General features: G+C 31.9%; 3 protein-coding genes across 4 annotated transcripts in view; all 3 read left to right on the plus strand.

Moving 5' to 3' along the window:
* The window catches only part of LOC108565055, a 5,631-nt gene extending 2,482 nt beyond the window's left edge, over positions 1 to 3,149 (plus strand). The window contains exons 2-5 of the mRNA XM_017924310.1: positions 667 to 945; positions 1,007 to 1,505; positions 1,568 to 2,356; positions 2,416 to 3,149. Coding sequence (XP_017779799.1) covers positions 667 to 945; positions 1,007 to 1,505; positions 1,568 to 2,356; positions 2,416 to 2,945 — 2,097 coding nt within the window. The 3' untranslated portion in view covers positions 2,946 to 3,149. The remainder of the gene's footprint in view (positions 1 to 666; positions 946 to 1,006; positions 1,506 to 1,567; positions 2,357 to 2,415) is intronic.
* A 248-nt stretch (positions 3,150 to 3,397) lies between these two features.
* LOC108565036 (PQ-loop repeat-containing protein 3) lies at positions 3,398 to 4,405 on the plus strand. The gene is made up of 4 exons (XM_017924285.1): positions 3,398 to 3,628; positions 3,685 to 3,907; positions 3,959 to 4,079; positions 4,136 to 4,405. The coding sequence occupies exons 1-4, from the start codon at positions 3,462 to 3,464 to the stop codon at positions 4,276 to 4,278; spliced, it is 654 nt and encodes a 217-aa protein (XP_017779774.1). The 5' UTR covers positions 3,398 to 3,461; the 3' UTR covers positions 4,279 to 4,405.
* Positions 4,406 to 4,747: 342 nt separating this feature from the next.
* LOC108565060 (transmembrane protein 184B) lies at positions 4,748 to 16,657 on the plus strand. 2 transcript variants are annotated; one of them, XM_017924319.1, is made up of 7 exons: positions 4,748 to 5,032; positions 8,815 to 9,023; positions 13,105 to 13,270; positions 13,334 to 13,592; positions 13,652 to 14,063; positions 14,936 to 15,020; positions 16,142 to 16,657. In XM_017924319.1, exons 2-7 carry the CDS (start codon positions 8,817 to 8,819, stop codon positions 16,345 to 16,347), a joined length of 1,335 nt encoding a protein of 444 aa, XP_017779808.1. In that variant the 5' UTR covers positions 4,748 to 5,032; positions 8,815 to 8,816; the 3' UTR covers positions 16,348 to 16,657. The 2 variants fall into 2 exon arrangements, with proteins under 2 accessions (XP_017779808.1, XP_017779810.1); XM_017924321.1 differs by lacking the exon at positions 16,142 to 16,657 and adding an exon at positions 15,189 to 15,875.
* Positions 16,658 to 18,101: the final 1,444 nt, after the last annotated feature.

Here is an 18,101-nt window from a genome sequence, read left to right on the forward strand (position 1 = left end):
CGTGATTATTTAGAATAACTTGTGGAATATTCCGAACGACGGTTACACATTAAATCGTATAGTTGCGTCTATTGCATCACCACTTCACAGCCTTCTGCAGCCCCTAAATATTTGGGCAGGATCATAAAACTTAGATAAAGAAACAATTGTATTTTCCACAAGGTCAAACCCTTTTCTTCCACGCTGTCCCTTTTCGAAATGAACACATTTTTATTTATATTATATAATTTAGTCTTAGTCAGAGGACCAAACTGAGAGGAAGTCTTAGCTAAGGAGTCGAACTGAGAAGTTGGTCTTACTTGGAGAGTCCACTTACTTCATAAGTACTAACTTAAGAGGAGAATGTAACTCTTAGTTAATAATACCTGAGATCAACTATTGTTTTGTTGACTTCTCAATAAAACTCCGATGTAAAACCCTCTAAGACTCCGCAACGACGTAACTACGAGATAATCCACGGTGTCCAAGGATTTCTTAACCCTGGGACACAACTTGTTGACAATGGAAATAGTAAAAGGCTTTAAAATTTTGCAGAAATTATCAAATCAATTATCAATTTGTGAAAATGTACAGTTATGCCAATAATATGCACGGGATTAATATTATATAAATTAATAATAGAAAAATAACAAACAATTTATTATTTTATTTTTTTTTATATTCTAGTTGAAAAATTCAGGTACTTCAACTGAACATATAAGGGTGTACTATGTTGACGTCAATGATAGAGAACTGCCCATAGAATCTCAAGAAGATTTCCAATTGGCCCTATATTCTTTCAGAAAGAGGGCTCGCGATGGAGATATTAATATGTTGAAATTAGAAAAAGTAGCTAATCCCAAAAATACTGCTGTAAAAAGGAAGGTAGCCAAACCTAGAGAGGAATTAGTAGATAAAATCAAGATGGACAGTCCACCTGAATGGTTCACGCGTTACATGAGAAAGGTATAAAAACTTCTAAACAATTACTATATATATATTAATTATTTGTAACTTGTCTATTTAGTTTAAAAAGGAAATGATGGAGGAGATTACTACTACCATGATGAAAATAAATTCGTCGCGAAAATCCAGAAGCGAACCTATGAAAATGCCAGCAGTACCATTGGAATTAACCAATAAAGATTTAAAACATTTAAAATCCGAGAAAAAGTTGGAGAATAAGCTGGAAAAGTTGGATTTAAAAACGTTTAAAATTAAAACCTTGAAGCAGGCTTTAAAGGATGTGAATGAATCTCGTAGCACTCCGCTCATAAATGAAATTGAATATATGAATGTATCTTTGGCAACTAACGTTATTTTTCCAATGGTTCACTTGTTGGGCGGAGAAACATATATGCATAGTTGGGAGATTATCAATTGTGGAATGTTACCATGGGATAAGAATACGGTAATACAGTTTGCCTGGGGTTCGAAAGATTTAGTTCCAATTGAACGGGTCGTTGAATGTCCTCATTTAAAACCCGGAGAAATTGGAACTATAAGCACATACTACAGTGTACCAGGTAATAATATCTATATGACTATTTGAAATTACAACATTTTAAAATATATTTTACGTATACAGAAATTCCTGGATTGTACGAATGTTACTGGCATTACCTCCATCATGGTAAAAGATTTGGCAAATGGCTGGGACTGCAGGTGACTGTGGATGATATTAAGAAGAGAAAACATGATACTAAAGTGGAAAGCGCTGTTGAAATTGAGTCAAATATCAAAACTGAAAATGATGTATTGGAGAGTATATCATCCTTGAATTTGAATGAAAATGATGACTCCGGCATGGTTGAGCCAGATGAACATATTAAACCGGAAAATACAGAAGCAGATAACATAAGTATAATATCTTTGAATGGAAGCAATTCCTCAAAAGACGGTTACGTAATGATCTACGGCAATGAAAGTGCTGAGCAGGAAAATGCACAAGCTATTGTCAAAGAAGAAAAAACAGAAGAACAAGAACCTGTAACTCATAATAATGAAGAAATAAATGTGGCAGAAGATGTCGTTACTGATTATGCATTTATATATTACAACGGAGAAAAATATCCGTTGGACAAGAAATATCTGAAAGAAGATTATTTCCAACAAGCTGAGACAGAACCCACAGTTTGGATTAAGCCAGAAAATGCAACTGTCGAAATTCCACCAGAAGAAGCAAATAACGAAGGAGGTCTTTCAAGTGATCCTATGATTCAATCCATGTTGTCATCCTGTGAGAACAGATTGTTTATTTTTCCGCAGCAAAGTCCTGGCTTTGAAGTAGTTCAAGCAGCTTCAACACCTCAAGTATCCAAACTCGAAGAATTAGAACTGACAACAAATTCTGTTAATGAAACAGCTTTACAAGAAGGTAAGCAGTGAAAATATTTGTTCAAACATAAGAAAAGTCGTTACATTTTTTTTTTGCAGATCCACAAAATACAGAATTTCACAGCGCCGACGAGTACGAAGATCAAAACAAAAATATTGCTAGTGCTGCAATTAGTAATTCCTTTAATTTGGGCGGATCCGAATCTGTCTCTAATCGTTCATGTAGCCACCATCCACATGATAGCCCCAGGTGCTGTTTCAAGGATAGATCCATGTCTGAGAGTCATCAGAATATGACTCATCACGATGATTACGAATGCGAGTATTCGTCTTATTCTTCAAGATCTTCTACATCAAGACCGCAAAACATACCACAGGAAAATTTGCTGACCGGAGCTGCTCTGTTGGCCAGCTCCGCCATGAGCACCGCTCGCAGCATGATGGATATGGTAATGCAGAGTGGCAAATGGGTAAATGGTCACTGGGTATCCGAAAACCCTAACAGTAAGCGTGAATCTGCTTTGCTTGCTTTATCAGAAATGGGTTTCAATGATCGCGATCTAAATGCAACACTTTTGGCGCGTTACAATGACGACGTCTGCAAAGTTGTCTCTGAGTTAATCCAGTAATTTGGAGAAAAAAGTAATATATATATATACATTATTTTCAAATCCTATTATATTTAGTCAAGGATTTATAAGTATACTATGTATGTGTTAATTAAGCTTTAAAATTCATATGTTTATAGAATAGAGCAAAGATATATATATATATTAACTATAACTATTTAGAGTTCGAGAATACATCTCAAATTATAATAATAATAATATTAATACCACTATTAGAGTAAATTTGGAACAGTAGAATGTTTAGTTGCTAATATTTTTTTTTATATGCATATGAAATATTCCAATTTCATTTAAAATTTAGACAGAGCAATTAAAATTATACTGTTTTATGGATTAGTTTTGTTTTCCAAATAAAAAGTGATGAAAATTATTTGTTTTTGTATTATTATGGAACCAATATTGAATGCACTTTAAATTTGCATTATATAACATGCAGTTAAATGGCATGTCAAATGTCATAGTTATCTTGTAGGTTATGTTTTGAGCTAAGGTCTAGCTATATTGAAGAAGCTGAAGATGATTTTCAAAGAGGATGGGGGAATTTTACAAATAATATCTGATTTCTTGAGTATAATTACAATATCGACGTGTTTAATTTTAAAATTTCCACAAATATGGAATGTATTCAAAGTGAAGAATACCAAAGGTATCAACTTGATAGGACTACTGATGGAACTTGGAAGGTATCAATATCATTATATAAATAAATTCTGTTTATCCTAATGTACTCTTCTTTCAGTTGCACAGTAATGCTCTCTTATAACTATCGCAATGGATATTCCATTTTGAGTTACATGGAATATCCAATCATTCTAATCCAGCAAATTATCCTCATTCTCTTTGTAATCTACTACAGTGGTTACTTTAATAAGTACACATACATGGGAGCATCTATTTATATATCTACAGCAGGAGGTTTTCTGCTGGGCATATTGCCAAGAGAAATATTAATGTTCTTAGTGGTAAATAATTAAATTCCCTTTAGTATTATCATTAAAATATTTTGTTTGCAGCCATTCTGCACACCAATTGGAGCATCTGCAAAAGTGGTGCAACTATTGGAGATATGCAAAACGAAAAATTCAGAATCAGTTAGTTTGTTGACATGGTTTATATCAGCATTTACAAACTTCAGTGAGTCAAATCTAATCGAAGTCCGATATAAGTTAATACATTTTGTTTTGTTTTAGCACGCATCTTCACTATATTAATAGAATCTGCTGATACGAGTCTGCTTCTGAATTTTTCCGTAAACACGTTCCTAAGTACATGTGTAATGCTTGTTGCATACTATTACAAGCCGTATGTTGGAGGCGTTCGTAAAAAGCAATAGTTTTCTATTCCGTTTTGGATTGTTATACGTTATTACACCAAGTCAACATACAACAATATTAAGTTATGCTGTGATACATTTATTTATAATAGTAAAGGATTGTTTTAAAGGCATATTATTTTAAATTGTATTTTGATTGTTGAAAACAAATTGCAAAGTTTTTGTTGAAATATCATATAAAAATAATAATAAAGTCCGTAATTGTTTCAAAAGAACTGTAGTATATAACCAAGTAACATTTTTCCTTCAAATGTTTTGAATTAGTGTCATATTTTGACATGTGCATCAAAATGTGATAGGAATGTCTTAAGTAATAGACATGGATCATGATACACATATAGATATTTGTAAAAGTTTGTTATTATTAACGGACTTAAATGTACCAATACTATGATTTGAAGAATCGAGGGATATTAGAGGTTTTGTAAAGTTATGGAAACACATAACCCTTGTGCTGCTCATGCGCGAATAAATAATTGAGGTCATAAACATGGTGGCAACAGGATCTGAAATTTAGTTGCAAATTTGTTGGTGCGGTGCGTGCGTTGTTTTCCTTGCAACAACAAAATTAGTATTGACAAAGGGGAAAAGGTAGTAAAATCCAGCAAGGCGGTTTGTTGTGTTTTGTTTCGCCCTTTTTTTAGTTTCGTTACAAACTACCAATATGTCGAGTGACAGGTATTAAACCAGGTGCGAGGTTATACAACGGATTTTATCGCTGGTGCAGTAATTGTGTTTCCCCACGAACGTAAAGGTAAGGTGGATCAGCTATGAGAACCATATGTCGATTAATTTCGCAAGGGGACAACCAGAAGGCCGAACCTTGTTTTTTATTATTTTTTTTGGTGGATGTATGCGCCGAAGGACACCGAAATTATTGCTTTTGCATCGTCAGGCAATATGCAGGGAAATTATTGGTTTTGCCATCGCAAATAGATAATTATTTATCCATAGATTAAATGTGACAGCTCTTATCGTTTATTCTTTTTGTTCCTAGAATTATGAGTAATGTAATACAAGAGAGTATACGGATTTACGAAATTTCTACGTGTTGTTTATTACCACGGCCAACTACTTTCATCTGTCATTTCTATTTGGGTATCCGAAAAGCAACATTCTAATTGTCTTTTTTGTTGTTGTGCTGATTGACCTATCGTCATCTCATTGCAAAAAAACAATGTCATGTAATTCGTTTGGTATCTAGATTACTTTTTTTGATTGATTTCCTCGTCGAGATGACTCGTATTTATCTAATCTCCATTGATTTCTAATCAATTTGATTTCAATGTTCCTTGAAATATAACTTTTTAATTATCTTGAGTTGAATGTCTCTACTTTGATTATACAATTCATTAATATGTAGTTATACAACATCTATTATAATTAATCTATTTTTAAAGACAATCTAGAGTTTATCATTAATGAATATTACTATGTTTAATGTTAAATTAATTATATATGTAATTATAAATGAATGCAATAATACTACTGATTATTTTCTTATACAAAGTAATAATCAAGTCAGCAACAAAGATTCTAATTTGGAATGACAAAACAATAAATGTTGAATTTGTAACAGTTAAAATGATTTCACTCATTCTGAAAATCAGCTATAAATGTTTATAATATCATAATTACCAACTGTTTGATTATACAACATATTCTGAAAATATATGTAAATTCTGAATTCCAATTAAAATAAATTACGTTTATAAAATATTAATGAAATAGTTTTTCTCAATATTAAATTTAATTAAGTCATTTTTTATTACACAAAAGCAAATAGAATTGTCTTAATCTATCCACCAAATATTCAATCTAGAAGGCCGAATTATATAATAAAGAAAATCAAAAAACAAAGTGATGTTTGCTAATGCATCCATTCTCTTTAAACTGGAAAACAATACGAACATAAATGTAAAAACTTGGATAATAACGAAACTTTACTGGGGTTTCGTCAATTTATATTTATATGCTGTATCTTTGCAATGGAAAATTGTGGAGTTTCCAGAAAGGACGTTTCCGTACTGCACAAACGGAGGCTTTTCATGACGTGCTCATGAATAACTTTGCGTTTCATTTCTCTGGACTGAAGACGACATACACATCCACACACATACTTATTCGTATTCTAGGCTTATTGTTGCAAGAACAGTTAAATACCCGCATGTTGTGTGTTGTTGTGGTGATGAACTGTTCTCATACATTAATAGGTTATTCAACGCAACTAAAATATTAACATTATTCATTCTTGTGATGCTCCAATTAAGTTAACATTTCTTGCAATTATATTTGCTTTTTCTATATTTACAATTGATAAACTCATTTATATTAATGAGACATATTTCATATTTATATCTTCAATACATAGCATTTTTTTTTAAATTAAAACTTTCCACACTTATATTTTTCAATCGCGTAGATTATATTCTACATTGAAAATGATGATACTATTATATCACTAATTAATAATTAGTTCATAAGAGTTTAAACGTAATGTTTCAATTTAACTGTAGAAATGTTTGAATTGCTTCTTTTTTTTTAATCAGAAAGCAACCTACATTTTCCATATTCTGCGAAGCTTTCGTTTTCCAGACTTGATTAATGGAAATGGGACAGGTATCGATTCGATTTCTGTGTTTATTTTCTGGAGTCGAATGTACGTGTTCGAACTTGCATAATAGTTCTTTCATTGTTTTTTTTTGTGGTGAGATCTTCCATCACAGATTCTCTTTTGAATTAATCCGAGTCTTTTTCGGTGGTTTTCTTAATACATCTAGTAATTACAGTTGGCGTTCGGCCAGACGAGAGATCAATACTTACACAATGTTTGTTTTGGTGAACATTTTAAAAGTTGCGTACGTTAATGCGAAAATATTCTATTCGCCATTTTTTTTAAATTTAGAACCACTGCAATGCACCAACCCACATTACTTTAGTCGGGTCAAAGAATCAGGTGTTCTTCGATTTTGTTTTTCTATAGTCTCAAAATAAATGAAAAGTTTGTTTACAGGAAGACACGATCTACTTATTTTGTTTATCTGTAGAATGTTACAGCTCGTTTATTCAGTATTATCAAGTTCAGATGTTCGTGCAACGCATTATCAATGTAAAATATAAACATTTTCAAACACATCTCTAACACATATAATATTAATTAACAGTTCTTGTATAGCAATTTATTTACAAATTTAAGTTTATGTTCAAATTGTCGTTTTTATCGACAACTTCGGTCAGAATCAACATTATAAACACTAATTATTGTTTCAAGAAAAAAAAAATGTAGTAAACTACTGTATGGAATTATTTTTGACTTAAATAATTAACAAGTGTAGAATTTATTTACAAATGCAGTTAGCATCAATAAAGTGCAAAGTATCACAAAGAAAGTAAAAGAAAACATTACAATTGTACAAATAAAGTACAACTGACTCGGTTAATTCCAGATGATGATTTGAATGTACATCGAAGTACAATCACTTTTGACTAAATTGTAATAAATCAAATTATGACCAATTTGTAACAAATCGCCGTTCGGAAACCAACCAAACATTGTATATAAACATACACATACCGTAGTCATCATGTAGTATTAAGAGTTAATTTAGTAGAGACTATATGTGACTTTAAACATGTTATGAAAGAAGACCACGTATGACGGCTTCAAATATATATTATTTTGTACTGTAATCTATAGATTTGTATGAAATTTCTGGATGTTTTGGGTTGTACAAATTGAGTTGATTGAAAGTTGATGGTTAATATAAACAAATAATAAAATATTATTTTTCTATAATGTTTCTACTTTTCATCCTTAAGATCGTTACAATGAAGCAATTGGTACTTATTTGTTTCTTTTATTTTGGAACTAGTGTTTCTGTAACTTCAGTAATAAATCCAGTATAGTTTTATGAAGTTAATATTTAATTTGTACGAAACTTGATTGAATTTCTTAAAGAGAAATCCAACTTTAAAACCAATTTAGTTGTAATAACGCAGAAACAAGTTGCATTCCAGAAAAGCGCTCTGGAAATATCATGAAAGCAATTACACAAACGACCTTCAAGATTTGCATGTGTCTCGAGATTTAATCACTATAAATGATGCTACATTTAAAAATAGATCTATTGTAGACGTTTACCGAAACGAATGCTCCATTTATGTACACACATAACTTGTCTTTTGATCTGAAAATGTTAATTGTTTTTTTAATTAATTGAAGCATAATGTTAGATTTTTTCAATTGCTGAAAACACGTAATAATAGATAAGAACGAGATGTGTATTTTGTGCAAGATAAGATTGTTACTAATTATTATTCTGAGATTATCGTAATTTAATTGAAGGCAAGTTATCGTTGATGTTTGGGTTATAATATTGTGAAATAAGATAAATTGGCAAGGGTGTCTGCATTACTTTCAATTTGCTGTATACCAATAATCTTTAGCTGATCAATTGCGACCTTGCTCCAGATTTGGTATCAAGTGTTGCGGCTAATTTATTTGCAATGATCTGATATTGAGTTTTTTTTTATCAGATATGACGACTACTACGACTTTATCCAGCACCACGCTGGGCGGAATTGCTGTCACACTGGCAGTGAATGCCTCAACATTGGCAGCCTCCCTGGAGCAGCCAGCAGGAGTCAAAGCCGAACCCTCCGAGCCCATCTTCTTGCAGACGAAATTGGCGCAGGGAATCGCCGGTGTCTTCGTTTGGGCCGCCCTCTTCCTCACATGCCAACAGGTTTGTACAGAATGTCATCATCATCGCCACCACCATCAATATCATCGTGTAGGATGATGCAATTCGCGCGCCTCGCAATCGAATATTTAGTGAACGCGTGGAAAGTGTGTTGTTGTTTTTTTTATACGTTTGCGTCATGGCATGCGTTACATGAATTGTTATTAATTCTGGGATGAAGATACTGCTGCTGCTGTCTGTCTTGATGATGATAGTGGTGGTTACTAGAAAGGCACTTCTTGCTACAACCATACAAAACACTGGTCTTCGCAACTCTCACTCCTTGTTCCTTTGACCTTTCCCTTCTTCGGCTTTCTATCTGGAACACGTTTCTCCTCGCAAACCTATGATGCTGTAACTCTACTACACTAAAATCGAGCGGATCTGCTTTGCGCGACCTCGGTATTATAATAACGACGCATCGCAGTTACCATTGAACCATTGTTGAAAACAAAAAAGCAAATTTGTATTATCTGTACGGCCATTACCAATTTTAGCACTTTTGTATTGGATTTGTAATCAAATATATTTACTATATATTTCTAATTGGTTGGAACAAATTGCTGGAAATTGGGTAAAACCCAAACACAACTCCATTCCTTTTTTCAAGTAATATTGCGAATTTGAAATATATAATTTTTGTAATTTTATTAATTGATGATAGATGTTAACTGTTATTTAGAAAATTGTTGTGAATTATCTCGAGACCATAAAAATTGCCATGATTTTATAGAACATTCACATTTTAATATTTGTTCTTGTTATTAGTAACATAAACATAATATCATTGCTATTGAAATAAGTTGACTAATAACGATAAGTATACTGAGGTTAGACGTCAACTGAAACTAATTATTTTGTATTTAATTTTTACATAAAACCGTCTACATACTACACGATATATGCTGAATAATTTGTTAAGTCCGTGCATGCATTTGCCAACTTGGTTATTTACTTGAACCAGATGATGGTAGTCTTTTCATAATACCAATTAGTACATGGTAGTCATGGAATATAAAGTTTAACTAATATCTACAAAATCGTTTATTTACAAAAGGATAAACATGTTTTTCCAGCATCAATATAAACTTTTAAAACAATGTGATTTAAAAGTATAATAATAATAGTTCTCAAGTAAGATTCTGCAAATGAAAGTTTCCATATTCCAGAGTTCACAATCGTTTCTACAATAATTATTAAAGAGCTTACTTTTCGTCTTATTTTTATCTTTTATGTTAAAACCATCTTCATTCCTAATTTAATCTCTTAAATATGCATTAAATCTTCATCATCAAAGCTATTGTCTAAGGACAACGTTTTCTTTACATTCATGTTATACCAATTAAGTTGTTTATTAGAGTAGAAATGTTAGTATTGTCATACTTAAATATTATTGGTTCTTGTGTAAAAGTGCTCGAACCGAGAGTATCTTGTTAAAAAAAGTAGACTCGCGTATTATATAAGCTTTTATATAGTTGCAATCTGATTTCGTATTCCTGTCTCCATAGTAAATTATTGATTTACATAGTGCTCTATAAACGCATTAAATAATAAATAGGGTGGAAGTGAAGCGCTTCATACATGCTTCGATATTTACAAAGAATATAGAGAGAAAAAACTATTTTTAAGATTTCATTTGAGCTCGATGTAATCGCATTGATTAATACAATACATGACAATAGTCTAACTGCAATAACAGCAGTGCTACTTCCAATAACAATTGAATACAATTCAATATTTACAAACAATAGATATTACGCATTTACTATCCACCAAAATACAATGCTTTTTATTGTTAACTTTTGCCTATGTACTTTTCATCACTATCGTATACTTGTTCATTATACACATTGTACAGCTATTTATGTAAGAATATTCTATATGATTGCATTTGTTCTTAACAAACTCTAAAATTAAATCGTAACATTTAAGTAATATCACAATGGATATAAATTGAGAAATTAAGTTTAATGACCGATTAACTATACATGACAAATCCTTAAATTATGCTTCCTACGTTCATACTTTCGTCTAGAACTTATGTAACCAGTTTCTTTATTAGATGATTGTGCTGATTTATTAATGTTAATTTAAAGAAAACATTTGATCCTAGAGAAAATCGACATTTTTTAAACAGGTTAATAACTGTACCACTAAAAACATAGCATATTTTCTTTGAAGCAATCGTTTTCTGTTCTTATATAATGGTATTCTGAAATATTTTTCGCAGACGAAAAGGAGTATGCATGCAAGGCACGTACCAGAATTTATTTATTTAAACTTTATATAATGTCTGCGAATCTCTAGATTCAAGATCTTTGTATTATTTTTGTGTATATAAAAAAGCAAGAAAAACATGTTTATGCTTTGAAACTATTTTGTAATATGTGCTATTATGTTGTTTGTATCTCCAGTGAAGAATGAATTGTATTTTTAGATAATGAAAACATATATACTGAGATTGTAAATCGGGAAACAGGAGCTGAACTCGGTATTTCATATTTAAATCATGTGAAAGGCGAAATAACGCTCGAACGAATACATTTAATATTTCGAATAAAGTTTCTGCGAATTTTACCTATTTGAAATGGAAAAGAGTGTAAGATTATTTACGCAGAAACTTTCCAAGAATCTTATCGAAGTTGAGGGAGGAGCTGGTGTCACATGAAAATGTATAGCGCACGAGTGCATATAATTGTTTACAAAATAATATACCGTTAACTAATGATACGTTCGTGAAATTTCAATTTTCCGGTCTGCCTGCCCTTTCTATTCTACCTCCAGCCCCGTAAATTGCAGAGAGATATGCGTTTTATGCCTGTAGTTATAAGTAATTTGTTGCAACAAGTGATTGAAGTAGATCGCCGCATTTCAATTCTTTTAAAAACTATATAGTTTACAATCTATGAAAGATAGATTATTTCATGCTTGAGAGCTTACTAAAGTTAAGAAATATATTTGATAGATTATACTTGGGTAAGGAAACATCATAAATTGAGGATAATTGTAATAAAATACTGAAGATTCAAAAATCTAAGAAAGTGTAATACTTATTAATAAAGAGATATAATTTGATTTCGTGTATTCAATCACGTCAAGAAGTTCGTTAAAATTTGCTTGCATTTGTATATATTTCATTTGAATTATCTTGTTACGCAGTTAAATATTTCTCTTTCAATCAATAACATGTTTGTTCATAGTTTAAAACCACGAGATTGCACAATATAGAAAAGACTGAAGATCGTTAAGGAAAAGTGTACAAACGGGAAGCGTTTTCTAATTGCTGGAAGACATGGAAGTAACAGTCAGTAGTTCTGCGAACATTCTACGCGCTGAGGAAGCTGCAAATTATATTATATAATATTCTAAGCGTTCTATTATGATACGCAAATAATCATTAAATATAATTAATAGACGGAATGCGCATGATTGGAAATCATTAAACATGAAAATAAAAGACATTATCGATTGTCGTCGAAACAATGGTGTTATTTCTGTATAAAAATAACATTGGCATATCTTATCGTTTTCTGACGGAAAAAATCATCAAGTGGTGTGGAATTTAATCATTGAATTATTGGCGAGTTTTTGGATTAAATGATGATTTTAAAAACATAAAAAAGTAATAATTATAAAGTAGAGCATTTGTTACTTTTATCATGATATTTGTTGTTTTAAAAACGACGTTTTTCTACAATTATATTCCAATTAAATTATGTGTATGAACATTTATGTAAATGATACAAAAGCCTATGGTTATTTTATAATTAAAGTGTACTTATTAACTAAACAAACTATGTTATTTTACTTTAAAAAATATTGGTATAATAATGTCAACTACACACTTGTATATAAAGTATTATAGCGAATTATTAAAGGAAAACATGAACACGAAATGAACTTTGCAACTAAAATAACGGTAAACTTTTGTGATTCTTTAGAATAAGTAATTGTGTTTTTGTATTTTGGTTAATATCTTTACTATGAAACACTCGTGTAGAGAGTGCTCAAGTGCATATTTATTGATCTACATTTATTTAATTCGTAAATTAATTGTTATAAAGCAATATGTGTTTGTTGTTAGATTTATCATCACTTGAGGTGGTACACAAATCCAGCAGAGCAGAGATGGATCGTGCGAATACTTTTCATCGTCCCAATATACGGCACATACTCTTGGCTGAGTCTGCTGTTCTTCAACTCTGAAAGCTACTACGTGTACTTCTTCACCGTGAGGGACTGCTACGAAGGTAAGGTTTTTTGCGATTCCGTGCACGTTTCACCTCTAACGATATTTTATTTCTCTCTCGCAGCATTCGTAATATACAATTTCCTATCGCTCTGCTATGAGTATCTTGGCGGAGAAGGCAACATCATGTCGGAAATTCGTGGTAAGCCGATCCGATCGAGCTGCATGTACGGCACGTGCTGCCTGACCGGAAAGACCTACACCATCGGTTTCCTGAGGTTCTGCAAGCAGGCCACCCTGCAGTTCTGTCTGGTGAAACCGTTGATGGCCTTCGTCATCATCTTCCTGCAAGCTTTCGGACATTATCACGACGGTGACTGGAGGTATGTGGCATCGTGACAGAGGTCAAGCGCAGATTGAAATTTCTGTTTTCTACATATAGCCCGGACGGTGGATACATCTACACGACCATCATCTACAATATTTCTATTTCTCTCGCCCTCTACGGCCTGTTCCTGTTCTATTTCGCGACGAGGGACTTGCTGACGCCTTTCGAGCCGGTGCTCAAGTTCTGCACGGTGAAGTCGGTGATTTTCCTGTCCTTCTGGCAAGGCGTAGGGCTTGCGATGCTCGAAAAGGCCGAGCTCATCTCGCCGATAATTGACAGCAACGGTACCCGCACCTCCGCTGGTACCGTCTCCGCTGGATACCAGAATTTCCTCATCTGCATCGAGATGTTCTGCGCTGCGATCGCCTTGCGTTACGCCTTCCCCCATAGGGTTTACGTCCAGGGTTGCATCACCGATTCCCACGGACGGTCCGTAACGATGCAGAGTATTTCCAGCAGTCTGAAGGTAATGCTATTTATAGAATTCTCGCGTTTTACGATCTGATTAATTACGTGGCGTGCAACATCTACTCGATTCTAATTAATTGTTTTCCGCCGGAAACACACTCTCCACGTACCAAAATACATTTTCAGCGCATTGCATAGGATGTACGGTGATCCCGTTTCATATTTCAACTTCAAGCACAATTCGTTCCAGAAGACGGTTTAGCTTTAGAGATAAATATACTTACAATATAAAAATATAATCAAAAAGCGAATTATCATTCGGAGAGTTTTGGTTTATACAAAAGCAGTATTTTCTTGATGATTTTTTTGACAAAGTTGTTCCAACATAAATAGTTACTATGATCTAGGTTCCACTGTATTTTATTTTTATCGAACTATATTTAATATCGACGTATTTCGTTGCCAAAGAAATGCAATATAAATTATATGTAACTAAGCTGCAAAGAATGGCATGTTAAAATCGCAAGATCAACAATCATGTTGATATGCACCAAATACTAATAATAAATATACTGGTATTAGTTCGAACTTAGAAAGCATATCAATATTAATTATTAAAAAACAGTAATTACAATCTTTTTAAATTCAAAGAAATTGATAATTGCAACGTATTTAAACTGATAAAATAAGTTTTTAGAAATTTACAATGATTTAAATTTGAATATGTAAAATTATCACATACAATTGATGTATTATAATAATTTCTAGACATTATTTAAAATATCTAAATGTATTCAATTTACTAACTTGTTCAGATATTACAGAAACTGCATACGAATCAAAACAGGAAATTATTATTTTTTGTGATCTAACGACGCTATAAAGTTTTCAAACGTTTACTTGATAACATATTGATAAATTCTGTTTCAGGAAACCATGAATCCTAGAGATATAATGACTGATGCTATACACAATTTCCATCCACAGTATCAACAGTACACGCAGTACAGTTCAGGTAAACATTTAGCCGATGATTTTGCTTGTTAAATTCATCATTGTCATCATCATTTTAATTCATAATTCGCATTATCTACATATACCATTAGTAATCTCATTTCGCAGTTAGTGAATGAAAAGTCAGTATTTTTTTCTGCATGTTCCCGTTTTTTTCTTCTGTTTCCAGAGGTCGTCACGAATCTCCCTTACGAGAAGCTGTGAAAGAATCAGTTTAAACACTAGAGTTAATAAGTGCTAATTGTTTCCTCATGTATTAATATATATAAAAAAAGAAATCAAACAGAACAGTCATTTGCACATTTAGGGAAGACGAAGAAAAAAAGTATATATTTATATCATTCGTTGTTTACTAGTGTTAGGCGCAAGTCGCATGAGCTTGTGGTATTAAAAAAATAAAATAAAATTTGCATGCTGCATTGTCAATCGCTACGCAAAAAAAAAGTAACGCACCGCAGACTAAAAAATGTATAAAAGAATTGTGAGTTTGTCGGAGAGAGAAAACTATCATTGATTGATATGTTCAACTCAGGGGTTCATTTTTTTTTGTTTTTTTTTTGATTTAGCGATGGATGATGAGAACGTACTCGTTATTTCGAGTTCGTACGGTGTTTCCAAATTATTATTTTCATTTTCATGATTCTAAACAATATCAATATTATTATGTTTTATTTTATGTGATACAATTAGTTAGGTATATTTTTATTTTTTATTACAACTAGTAGCTTAGCGTTTGTTTATTCAAGTTTAGACCATCACAGGTTGTGATATCGTTGGAACAACCCAATTATCAACATTGGCATGTACATTATTATGATTATAACAATTGCATTGATTTGACATATAATAAATATATATTTAATGAATGAAGTAAATAAATAAACGAATTGTATTATATTTACGACTTAAGAGAACATAATAAATTATATTTAAAATAATTCTTTTATTTTCTTATATTTTTGTTTGTTTGTTTGTTTGTTATTGTTGCTGCTTGGACTTTCGTTTGCTTGCGTACTTTGCATGTTGATGTTTTCTTCATGGATCAGTTGATTTGTGTGTGTGTGTCATTGTTGTGGTGTTATTGGAAGGTTGTTTGTGACCCAACGTGGACCCGTCTTTCAGGTGGCAAGCATAGCCGAGGCCAGAGGATCTCTAGTTACGATCCGGACGACCCGATGAGTCCGACCGGAGGCGTCGTTCCGCAATCGTACAACAGCGTGGACAGCTCTTCGCGCATAGTTTCCAATTTGGGCAATTCGAAAGTATCCACGATTTCCCAAAATTACACCGAAAAAACTATGCTTCTGAGCTCAGACGAGGAAAACTGAACAACCTTAAATTACTTTCGTAAAATCTCTCACTTAATTTGCGGCTTAACTTAACAATTTTGTCTTTGTTGTTTAACTTTTTGTTTAAACGTTTCGTCATTTATGAGTGGAAGAATCCTTAAAGTTTAGAATATTTATTTTTATATAACTACAAAACCAAAGCATTCCACTATTTATTTTAAATTCAACTTTATAATTTATTTACAATATTATATTGTTTGCAAATTTCACCAAAATCTGCTAATTATTTGTTTACCTTTTAAACAAATTGATACTACTTAATTAACATATACTATTGAATCTCACCACGAACATTTGTTTTTTCAATAATTTAATATTTATGTTTTTTTTGTTTCTGTTTTGTGTTAAGTTTCTTTGTGATAGATAATGTAGTCATTAATTGAAATTGGGAAATACGCAGAAATCATGTGCAATATGGAAATCAAAATGTGTTTTTTTTCTCTGTTAATTCTTAGTTTGTAGCAACAAGAAACGGAAAAATACCAAAGAAAAAACAAAATCATGCCTGGTCTATTTTCTTAAGTTACAGAAATATATGTATATATTTATTAGAAGATGGAGATTTAAAAAAAAACAATATATTTATATTATTGTTGAATGTTCAAACACTAAATAAATTTGGGAAAATGACAAATAAAAATAACTATAACCAAATTAACAATAATTTTATTATTAACAAATGTGTGGTTTAATTGGAGTTAATGTTTGTAAAATGTAATAGAATTTGAATATATTGCAGGTATAAGGTTCAACAAGAAAAGCAGATGAAATAGAGGTGAAATTATATTACTTTTGAATGAGAACGAAATAATTCTATTTTTATTTAATACTGTTTTAATAAGATAAATATTTGGACCGGTCTCATTCAGTTCATAGTCCTTTGATAACTTTCCGATTATCATCGGATAGAACGAATCATTTCTATGTCTTCGACTTATTCTACTGCAATTTATTTAGAAATCAACTAGGTGAAACGAACTTTTCTGGAAACACGACTTCTGTTGTAATCAATTTCTAGAGATGTCATCAAAATTTGGACCATTATAAACAAATACAGGTTTAAACATCAAAAGTTTTCGATATCTTTTGATGACTTCGCAAGATTGGGAAACAGACGAACATTGATCCTAGTGATCAATTGCACGCATCGACAAGTCTATTAGAATATTTAGACCAGTACATTTAGATATTTATTTTTTTTACTTGAGCCATCAAAATGCATAGTTGTCTTCATTTTGTCTTAGGAAACAGAGTACCATTTGTCGTCCACGAAACGATTTGTTTCGGTAACAAGTATGGCTATGGTCGCCTCTATCGCGAAAATCTGATACGAAAGGTCGTTGGTTCAATTCCGAAAAATCAACAAAAATTTGTGGTGGCTGTTAAACCCGAAAGGAGTAGAATAGGGCCGGAGAGATTTATATCAATAAATAAATTGATATAAATCTCTTTTCTTAAAAAAAAAGTATTTCTAAAACTTTGTCATCAAATATAATAGAAAATAACAAAATAATCCATGGTCCTTGTTTAAATTATTTGAAGCATATACTTTCGTACCATGAGTTTCAGAATATTTCCAAATAATTGTTGTGTTTTTCTCTTCCAAAATACATGATACACATAATTCACGCATTGATTTTTCTTTTACTCTTATCTCGTATCTAAACAGTTTATACGCTTTCTGATTGGTACAAACACGTCGCTATCACTGGATTTGTTATCACTGCATCCAT

This window comes from Nicrophorus vespilloides, unplaced genomic scaffold, assembly GCF_001412225.1.
Source record: "Nicrophorus vespilloides isolate i.1.1-1 unplaced genomic scaffold, Nicve_v1.0, whole genome shotgun sequence".
Lineage (NCBI taxonomy): Eukaryota > Metazoa > Arthropoda > Insecta > Coleoptera > Silphidae > Nicrophorus > Nicrophorus vespilloides.